Below are 11221 nucleotides of genomic sequence, written 5' to 3' on the forward strand. Positions count from 1 at the left end.
AGAGAGAGAGAGAGAGAGAGAGAGGGAGTTGGTCCATTTTCTGATCAAAGAACATCAATTTGTTACAGAAGATATAGCCATCTGGGGGCCTTAGTAAGCAAGGAACAACAGAGAGACACCTTCCAAGGACTGGCAACAACATTGTTGATCAGGTGATAGCATTTTGGAGGTGTTGGTAGCAGATAACTGCATTAAATGCAGGCTGGAGTAGATAGCAAGCAGATTTTAGGGTTTTCTCGCGAAAAAAATCAGATTCTCTCTCATCTTGGCTTGCTCTCACCTTCTCCAATCCTTCTCAAGAGATCTCAGCATTTCTCAGCCATTTTGAGCATATCTCAGTCAAATTTGGTGGAGAGCAGAGGGATCTTTACTGTGAACCCTAAACTTTTGCAGAAATTAGGGTTTAGCAGCCACCTTGGGAACCGTATCAATAGGAGAATGCATTATACATTGAAATCAACACTTGAAATTCATAGAATTGACAGAGATTTCAGATGCTAGGCCATCCATTGTGAATTAGGATAGCATTTGGCCAGTTGGTTCCATTTGTGCGAGTCTTGGGTGAAAATCTAGGGGCAATTGGCCCAAATTGCTTGCTGATTGTTTGTGTAGCAAGAGGCTTTTGGATTAGCAAAAGAGATAGTGGAACTCAACTTATACTCAATCCATTAGCAATTAAAGTTACAGAAATACTGAAAGGGGTGCTAGTTTTGGGGTCAATCAGGTGTCTATTGTCCAAGATTGATAAGGTAATGTGTGCATTTCAGTTTATGCTCATTTATTAATTGCTGAAATTAAGTGCTTGATCAAGTCTTACCACCCTGTTTGAGTAGGAAGGCTGGTTTCGGAGGCTATCCATATGCCATGTCTAATGGGCCACCATTGATCTCAAGTTCAAACTTGCTCATAGAAAGAGTTAATATGTCTTGTAGTGTGGGTTAGACCTATCAAAATAGAAACTCACAATGAGTAAGATGGTGGCAATGATGATGAAAAGTTTATGTAGTCCATATATATATAGGTTGAAAGTTTAAAGTGCACTTATTTTTGCATTGAAAGCTTATAGGGAGTTTGATTTTGTTTTTGTAATGTGCTTGGAAAGAGCTTTCACATGATACCTATATTAAAGTATCCTTGAATTTTGATACCTATATTAAAGTATCCTTGAATTTTAGAAGCCTTGGATTGCCCTAAAGGTGAGGTTAGAATTCAACAGCACATACACACTAACAAGTAAGCAGCAAGAGAGAGGAGAGTTATTGGAAGGTCACATCCACTATGTGAAAATGATGATGATGGTATAATCTCGAAGATACTAAAGTACGACATGGTATACCTATTGATGGGTGTTCACACGAGAAAAAAAACCCTTCTTTAACTAGAAGGTATAAAGTGCTCGTGGATAAGAAAACATTCACATTAGAGCTACGGATGAACACGATAAATATAACAAATTCCCCTTAAGTCAATGATGTGAACGAATATAGGAATCGATAGATCCATTCCTAAATGATAGTAAGTCTAAAGCCTTACGAAATGCCTTAAAAGAGAGCTTTTGTAAACACATCCACCAAGTTGTCTTGTGTAGGGACATAAACCAAGTGAATCTCCCTTGCATAGAGCCTCTCGTTTACATAATGATAATACATCTCAATGTGCTTAGTGCGAGCATAAAAAATTGGATTTCTCACGATTGCCATGACGCTCTAATTATCAGTATAGATAGGAGTGGGTGATTACTGTTTTAGATTATGATTGACCGAAAGTCGTTTGAATTATACACATTCCAATGTAGCTGTAAATGCTGCCCTGTATTCAACTTCACAACTAGATGTGGCTAGTGTAGATTGCTTCTTGCTCAACCAAGAGATAGATTACTTACGAAGCATGAAACAATTATCAGTCAGAAGTGCCTCTCGAATAGAAGAGGCCCAATGGCTAAGTTTGTTTAAGATAGTGAAATATACATTTGAATGCTTGCTAATACGTAGTCCTAGGGCTGCCCATAAAGCGTGCTAACTCAGAGACTCCAAATTGAACATGCGGCCATGTATCACACAAATACAATAGATATCCAACAACTTGCCGATAGAGGGAGGCCTCAAATGGATCTCTTGCATCCATAAGTGTAAACTTGTGGCCTGTCTTGTAAAGGAAGAACAATTATAAATAAGTTCAAAATTGAAGATCGAATAGGAGAATGATTTGATAACTAATTAATATATCTAGTTCCGCTCCCTCTCTCTTTCCCTCATCCATATCATAGTCTTTAGTTGCTCTAGATGGATCCTTTGCATCATCATTCTCTCGAGTCTCATCACATGTATCTCTCATAGATCCGAAATTCTCTTCACTTTTATAAAAGCTTATATATGTCTTGAGAGTACTGGTCATATTTGTCAACAAATGTAGGTTTGCATTGATAAAAATGAGATCATCTGCTCTTTGGATCCCTAAGTGATTCCTTTTGATGTTGTCAAAGTTAGCAAAGCATTGTGATAGCCAAACAACCAAGTTTTGAAGCGTAGGTGAGTTTGCTTCCTACCAAGTTACCTCATGACGAGGAGTCTATAAGTTAAACATTAAATTGACTAAAATCACCTCCGATGAATCAATTTTATAATACTAAAAAGTAGATGTGTAAAGATTCAAAAAAGATAGATGGGATTACATATCATATTGAGTATGATAGATGGGATTACCTATAATACTAAGTATTAGACCGTCCGAACATTTCCTCCTAATTATGGTAGCTTCCAAGCTTGTGTTACTTGGGAGTAGAAATCAATATTTGAAGAGTTGTCTAGTCTCGAGCCGCTTCTACACTTGCTTGGAGAACTCTATCTACATGTTGGAACTCAGGATTCAACAAGATATAAGTTGCATAATGAAGTGGTGAATGATATTGATTCCACCCACTCATTGTAAGTATTTCAATCTCTTGCAATCTAGATTGATTGATCTCGATGTGTCAGATGTCTTCTATCCATCGAAACATTGGCTCATAAATCTTTTAGTGCAGGAAGCATGGGAAAAATAATGTCCGTTGGAGCAATAACCTTACAATGGGTAAGGAAAAAAGAAGTAGATGCTTCACCTACGGTGGATAATCCTTTAGGATGATAGTCATATAATGTAATTGTACCATAGTTGTGCGAGAAGTAGACCAATCTTCTCTTCTAAAGTAGGTACCATGGGAGGTGCAGGTGCAGGTGCAGGTAAAAAAAAAAAAAAAAAAAAAAAAAAAAAAAAAAAAAAAAAAAAAAAAAAAAAAAAAAAAAAAAAAAAAAAAAAAAAAAAAAAAAAAAAAAAAAAAAAATATATATATATATATATATATATATATATATATTTTTTTTTTTTTCTTTTTTTTTAACCACCACCCCCACCCATTCTGATGTCCCCAAACAATGCACTATGCATGGAGTATATGTCAAATTATGATACTTGCTCTTCAAGAAGCCACATATTGCTCTATTGGTAGCCTCTCCATATTTGATATAAATTGTACAACGTTTTGTGGGCCCACACAGCCCATAGTCCCATTGCAAAGCTGAGATAAGGTAGGGGCCATCTTTTGTTGTGGACCACACTCTATGGACTCAATATAAAGTGCAATGATTATGCGCATCTATCTATCCATTGCATGGTAGCGAGACACCATATGGGCTTCTCCTTTCCTTTATTGGTTACATAGTCTCTTAAATACATGAGATCTCATCCTCGAGAAGCTTTACTTTCAATTCATTGCATGTGGATGGTATGTAGGTGGGTCCAAACTCAGCAATCTCTATCATCATCACCTTAAAGAAAGGAGATCATGCAACACTGAAAGGAATCCCACAAGAATAAATGAAGCAAGCTGCTCTTGTATTAACTTGTGTCTTTAGTTGGGGATGCCAAGAAGTAAAAAGAGTGCATTGCTTTTGTTGAGAGCCTGATTGAGAAGACATTGCAATTCCATGTGTATTGAAAGCACTCTTAGCAAAGAAAGAAGATTGGCTTTTCACATCTTCACAAGCAGGAACTCTAGGGATTGCATTGGTTGGCGGGCTATCTTGATGTTAAAATGAGAAAGAGATTTTGATACTAGGAACATTTGATGCTCCTCTCCATTCAAGTAGGCTCCTCCATAGGGATCTTGGGACAAGCCTTAATCCCCTATCCATAAAGACCAAGTAGACGGGCTTTCACCTTGTCTATTTTCCACATTTCTCAATGCAATAGTAATGGCACATCCACCACTTGGCATCACCTTTCTTACTATGGTACTTCTGTAGGATCTTGATTTGATTCCACTAAATTTGGATTCGTTTTTCTCCTTTTTCTCGCTACTTTCAATGAGAAAGGTATTTGTACCTTCTCAAATGTGTGTGTGAGAGAGAGAGAGAGAGAGAGAGAGAGAGAGAGAGAGAGAGAGAGAGAGAGAGAGAGAGAGAGTCTTGAGCTTGTTTCATGTTTATATAGAAGTTTGTTGGCAAGTGAACTGTGGTGTGTGGAGAGAGACAGAGAGGGGGGGGGGTGTCTCTCCAGTATGGTTTCATTAAGGGCCGAAATATTTTGCACAATGTATTGAATGCACAACTGGCAATTGATTATGCAAGGCATTCTAATCAGGAGGTTGTATTGATTCAACTGGACCTGGAAAAGGCTTTTGGCTATGTGGATTGGTCTTTGGTTGCTGAACTTATGTTTGCTATGGGCTTTGGTGCTCGGATGTCTCGTTTAATCTACACCATCAGCGCTGGGCGTATTCGCGAGTCATGCTGAATGGAGGTGTTACTGAGCCATTTGTCCTTGCCCGCTCTGTCAGACAGGGGTGCCCTTTGAGCCCTCTCTTCTTTGCCCTTGCGACGCATCCAGTTCTTTCGATGTTATCTCATATGGCAGCCTCTACTCAGTTGGCCGGATTGTCGCTTCCTACAGGCCAGCACTTCATTAGCCAATCCCTTGCTGATGATAGCTTTATGATTTTGCGCGCGGACAAGGATAACCTTCGAAAAGCATTGGATGTTTGGGGTCTCTTTGGTCAGGCGTCCGGCCTTCGCATCAATGTGCTCAAATCAGCCATTCTCAGCTGCACGGAGTTGGATTTGCAGTCCTTGGACTGGCAGGGTCTGGTTGTTCCTCGTGGCTCCATTGTCAAGTATCTTGGGTACCCTTTGGGTGTTGATGTTCCCCCAAAGCAGCTTTTGCAGTGGATTTCTCAGAAAATGGTGGCTAAGTTTCTGTATTGGAAGTCTCAGGCCTGGCCCTTCCATGTTCGCCTCAAAGTAGCCCAGACAATTATGTTGCCAATGCTCACATATTTCTTGCCATTGCTGCCTTGGATTACTACGACTCTGAATGCTCTTACTCAATCTATTCGTTTCATGCTATGGAAGGACTCATTGCATGCAGGTATTTCTTGGATTTCTTGGTCGCATGCGTGCACCCCTAAACGCATGGGTGGAGGAGCTATTTTAGATGCCCAAACTCACATGCTGGCACTCCGTTGGTCTCTTTTCCGCGCCATTTGCTCGGATCATCATCCGTGGGTCGTTATAGCCCGTTATTTCCTTGAGGACCATGGGCTTCTGCATGGCAATACCCAAATCCGGAGTTCTTGGTGGCATGTTCTTAATGCTGATTCACGGTTCTCCAGTTCTTCTTCATCGCTGCTTACTCATTTGGTATGTTCCTGGAAACTGGTCCTCCAGAAGGCTCAGTGGCATCCAGCGGAGGATCGCTTAGCTACTAACTCTTTTCAATTGGAATTGCTGGCAGTCTCGCGTTTACTTTCATGGGGAGGTAAACACGAGCTTAGACCACAATTCAACCGGACGACACGTTTGGGCTTGTCTTCAGTCGCGGATGCCACCCTTGCCAGTCGCAATGTGCTAATATCGTTTCAAACAGCTAGGAGGCTTTTCAGGATCCCTCGTGGATATAGGCATTTATGGGAACAGCTTTTGACGGTGCTCTAGAGCAGACAACCCTTTCCTGCCCTTGCTTCGGATCATCCCTGGCAAGATTGGGACTTAGAAGGCCGACTGAATTTAAGCAAAGCTTCTGCTAACCAAGTGTATCATCTTCTGATTAAAGATCATCAATGGGTAGTTACTAAAGCGAATGCTTTATGGGGATTGCGTAAATCCCGGTCATGGTGGAGGGCAACTGTGATGAAGGGCTGGTTGAACAAGACACCCTTCAAATATAAGGTCTTTCTTTGGAGAGTGATGATTGGTGGTCTTCCGCTTGCTTCAGCTCTTTCCAAGTGACAAATCTCCAATGGCAACTGTTTCTTTTGCACCACTACTGTGGAATCCGCCCGGCACCGATTTATTTCTTGCCCCATCGCTAAGAAAGTCTGGTTATTTTTGTCGGCTGTTTGGCGAGGGGTGGTTGGTTTCACCCTACGCCCCTTTGATTGGGTTTTTGGGCAGCCCAAATACCCCACTCCGGCACAGCCACATATGAAGCTCATGTATCACTTTCTTTGATATTGGGGCTGTTGGCATAACTGGACCATTCGGAATGCTTTTCTTTTTGATTCCGCCTATAATGTTCAGCGGCATATTGCTAGGCTTAAGGGCCTCTTGTATTGGCAGTTAGATCTTCTCCAGCATTCTGACTTGCTCTCGAGGGAGGACTTACGTCCCTGGCATATGGCAATTTCCTCCGCGTCTTTGCCATGACTTTGTAACTTGTAGTACTTGGAACCTCTTCACATGATGGCTTAGATTGTCATCATGTATCTTGTAATCAAGTAATCTTGTATTTTTTTCGTAATTAATACAATTACCTTTTACGAAAAAAAAAAGAGAGGGGGGGGGGGGGTGTAGCTTAGTTGTTTAAGAGAGGATTTGTTCTGGAAGCATTGTGACTGTAGAGAGAGCAAGGTAAATGATGATTATAGCGTTGAGAGAAAGTTTCACCTAGGTGGAACAAGAGAGAGGCTCCATTTTGGAAGGATCGTGAGACATGGTTGTAGAGAGAAGGGATTGTGATGATTTCAGAAGTGTTGACTGCAGAGCTTGTGGACCTAAATTTGTGGGTGTTGATTATGCGCGCTTGTGGACATGAATCTTGACACAATAATCCTTTGACCTTGAGCAAGGATGAATTTAGTCCAATCATCATGATGGCTTAGAAGAAAATATTAAAATGAAACTTTCTAATGTAAAGTAACATTATTAAAATGTTTTGGGCATGTTGGAAAGCTGCTCACTTAAACATTTTGCCATTGGAAAACGCCACATTGCATTTGTTTTCCCAAAGGTAAAATGTTTCGGCTGGGGAAATGCATTTCGGGCAGGTTGTCTCATGTTTCGGCATTTCAAGTCTGTCTAGGAGGCATTTCGGGGCAGTTCCAGTTCTATGACTGGAAGACAAAGTTGCTTCCAAATATCTCCACATTCATCTTCCATCACATCATCGTCATATCTCTCAATATTCCTCTTCTCTCACTATTGCTTTGAAGCTTTTTTTCACCTTGAGATCAAGAAGGAAGACATGTCAATGTACAATTGATCAGCCGTAAAGAAAGGTGGACTTTTCGTCTTTTCCTTCTATCAAATTGTGATGAAATTATGTGTTGTATAGCATAATAAGTATACACATGCGTGCATGTGTACATCTTTCGCATGATCATATTTTTAGCTATACGAACATGTGTGCACATGTACATCCTTGGCACAATCATACGCATGTGTGCACATGTGCATTGTTTGCATGATCATGGTCTAAGGCACTATCATATTCTTAGCTATACCATGAAAGATTGTCTCTTGCAAAGAGTGCCTTTGGTACTGGTGGATGTTCAACATCAAATAGCTGCGAATGGGAACTTGCCGTAACCAGGCCATCTGCCTATAGCCAAGGTCTTGTGTGCTACTAATCAAAGAAACTCAAGGTGTTGTCCACCAATCTCCCCTTAAAATTGTCCAAGAAAACTCAGGAGAAGTGTCGTTTGCTCCATTTTAGGGATTGTTTTTTGAGCTATTGATGACCATCAAAGAACTCCATCTCTTAGGCAATCTTTGTCAAAGAAGAGCCATCTTATAACACCTCCAGCCTATGTCATGTACACTTGGCTGATCTCTATCTCTTAGGGGTGCTGGTGGGCTACAGCTGGTTCAATAAGGATACCTCCTCCATTGAAACTTTTTGTTACTGCCCTTGAATTGTTGCAGCTGTTGGACCATTCAGAACCATAAGGAAGCCACAACTACGAATCATGAACATTGAATCACCATCACTTTCTTGAACTGACCTGCCCTTACACCTCTGCTGCCAAGAGTTCTTGCAACATCTGAGATCTTTTTGCTTATGCTTGAAATGTTTTTACATTTCTTGCATCGGATCTCTCTCCTCATGAGCAGCTGCCTCTTTGGAGAAGTCCCCCCTCCACAGTATTCATGGACTTGAGTTTGGCTTTTGGGCCCCTTCTGCTCACCATCCTTCATTTGGGTTTCTTGTTTCTTGTATCTATTCCTCTGTCACATGAGCAGAGATACAAGTATGCAAATTGCCTCTGACCTGCCTTATGCATCCATTGCTGAGAGTACGTGATCCATCTGAGATCTTTTTGCTTACACTCGTGTCTGTTCTCCTCTTACAGCCGATGCATCTTGTCATGAGCAGTTGCCTTTTTAGAGGAGTTTCGCTCCACACTATCCATGGGCTCGGCTTTTGCCCTTGGTGCCTTCTGCGGCGCCACACTTCTTTTGTCTCGTTCCTGATGTGTGGTTGCAAACTAAGGTAGATCTATTCATCCATCACATGAGCAGAGATGCAAGTATCCAAATAAAATTTGCACTCTCCATCTACGATTCTTGTACTGAAATGATCAATGACTGACATTCTCTCTGGTCACAAGTCTCTCAGTTAGCACCACGAAAGCTAGTGCAAGTATAATGCTTATTGTGTGATCCTATTTGTAAAATCTCAACGAAAGTCTCCTGACTAAACATTGACATTGCTCTTTCAGGGTTATATTGATAAGTATTTGAAGAACTAAAGAGGAATATGGTGGCTACAACTTTCAGAAACTTGCGTGGCATATTCTTCACCAACAAATAGTCGGTCTATCTTGTGAGAGCGGAATAACTTCCTGCATGCTGGTTAATTAAGAGTGTCACAAGCACAATTGTCTGTTTGCCGTGCTTCTGTATTTATTTGAAGCAACAGGTGATACTGAGTGTTTCTGGGGTAGTATTTAATAACCTTTTTATGGGAAAGTTTTGAGGTGATGGTTGAATTCTGAAAGCTGTCTTTCAAAAGTGCAAAGGTGATGGTTGAATTCTGAAAGCTGTATTTCAAAAGTGCAATGCCATTGGTTTCTGAGCTAGTAGTATCTACTGCAGGAACGTGTCTGAAGTTTTAGCAGATGCCTTTGATAGCTTGGTTTGCATGTGATTACAGGGAATTTGTGAACGATTATATTTCCACCAAGCAGTGAGGTTGTTTGGTAAGAGTGCATTATCTGCATCTTCTGATGAACTAGCTTGGCTAAGTGGGGTTATCTACCTGCTCCAGTTCCAAACCCCAACAGTTTCGAAATCTGGAGTTGGCTTTTTCTAATGTCTAGTGATCCATTGGCCTGAAGTGTTGTGTATCCTTATGATCTGCATGTCCCACAAATATGTCCTTCAGATAGCTCTCTAAATTTCCCATGCGGATGGCCCAAGTAGCACCTACCATTAGAAGCTTGGTCTATAGGTCTCTAAATATCTCCATATGAATGGCACAAGCTGCAGCATGTATTACACTAAGGATGCATGTGTACATGCTGTCCATCATGTAAAGTTGTTTAAAAGCCTGGTTTGTTGTTTTAGCCTAATGGCGATCATGACTCTGGTGAACAACACTTGGTGCTGTGAGACGGCTGTATACTCCAAAGAGTTTGAGGTTGAATGATGGTATTTCCTGTAAGATGTGGATTGAAATGCCAATATGCATTTTAAATTTAGATGCTGACAAGTTGGATGCTAGAATTTTAACTCTGCAAAAAAAAGCGATATCTTACTGTATGCAAGTGCTATGGTGATTATTTGCAGTCTCCTATGTTGACACAGAATCTTGAGACTTACGTCCCATCTTTTCGTTTGTTACAGCTTAGCTATGAATGCCTTGATGAGACTGACTGTTGGTATGGGCAAGTTTTTGATCAATGGAGCAATATCAAAAATCTCCCCTTTGCCTTTCATGCTCAAATGTTGGTACTTGATACTGGATTATTAAGCATGCGGAGTTAAATTTGTTGGCAAATTGCGATCAATTACAAGAAGACTTTGCCAGACCATGTAAACGACTTTACCACTTTTTGTAATCACAACTGTGAGTTTGCTAGATTAAGGTAATGAAGCCCTAGTTATACTAGAAAGGAATATGCATGTAGCCATAGGTATGCTAGAAGCGAATATACACGTACAGTGGTGTTCTGCCTAGGAAGGTAAAGTACTCTGCAAGTGGAGTTTGTGGGCACCATATCCTCCCTATGCTGAAAGGTAGGTGAAAGGGTGATATCTGGATGCTGTTTATGCACCAGATCCTTCCTATGCAGAAAGCTAGGTGAAGAGGTGATCGCATCTGGATGCTGTGTAAGCAAGTTTACCTCATTGGCCTAGCATCCTGTCAGTTCCAATATTGCAAGCTTGCTTTTGTGCTGTGATTTACATGCTCATTGCAGCCAAACTCATGCAAGTGGTCGTCTCCCTCAGTTAACTGTTGTGCAACTCGACACCCAGAGGACTTGTCAGGTTCTGGGAGTTACCTGACAATTGCATGTGAAATAGTTTGTTACCTTTCTATGACGATTGCATTTCTTCTTTAAGATGCCATTAATGGTTATGGATTCACAATTTAGTAGACTTGGGCAATTCACTTGACAGAACATCTTTCCCTTTACAGAGTTTAGAAGCGACTAGTAGTGCATGCTCAATCGGTTATGTTGAAAAGTGATCTAGCCAATGGTCTCAATATTTGAAAATTGAGATCAATTTGGCTAAGTTGCATACATTTATGACTAAGTGTAAGGTTTCATAGTATTGTGCTGTTTATCCTACTGTTTGCACGTTCTATCATAGAAAGTTGGCTGTTTTGTGGACTTGTGTTCCCATACATGGCTTATCTGTTACGAAGTAGCAAGATTCCCAGAGTTTCACTCTTTCAAGGGCAATGTGAAAAGCTCAATATAATCAAAGAGTAGACTTGATAAAAGAAAACAGTGTCATGTTTG

The 11221-nt window shown here is 40.7% G+C and overlaps 1 protein-coding gene across 4 annotated transcripts in view; it reads left to right on the top strand.

Moving 5' to 3' along the window:
• The window catches only part of LOC148023135 (uncharacterized), a 45840-nt gene extending 35088 nt beyond the window's left edge, over positions 1–10752 (top strand). Inside the window, exons 5-6 of one of the 4 annotated variants that reach the window (XR_015693615.1) lie at positions 8972–9075; positions 10098–10752. Coding sequence is in view for 1 of the 4 variants with exons in the window: in XM_087696129.1 (XP_087552255.1) it covers positions 8972–9001 (30 nt within the window). In the remaining 3 variants the exon portion in view is untranslated. Of the gene's footprint in view, positions 1–8971; positions 9916–10097 lie in introns of those variants that run through there. The other 3 variants (XR_015693613.1, XR_015693614.1, XM_087696129.1) reach the window with 3 other exon arrangements.
• The last annotated feature ends 469 nt before the right edge of the window (positions 10753–11221 follow it).

This window comes from Lygodium microphyllum, chromosome 16, assembly GCF_053477565.2.
Source record: "Lygodium microphyllum isolate KBCC chromosome 16, Lygodium_microphyllum_v1.1.10, whole genome shotgun sequence".
Lineage (NCBI taxonomy): Eukaryota > Viridiplantae > Streptophyta > Polypodiopsida > Schizaeales > Lygodiaceae > Lygodium > Lygodium microphyllum.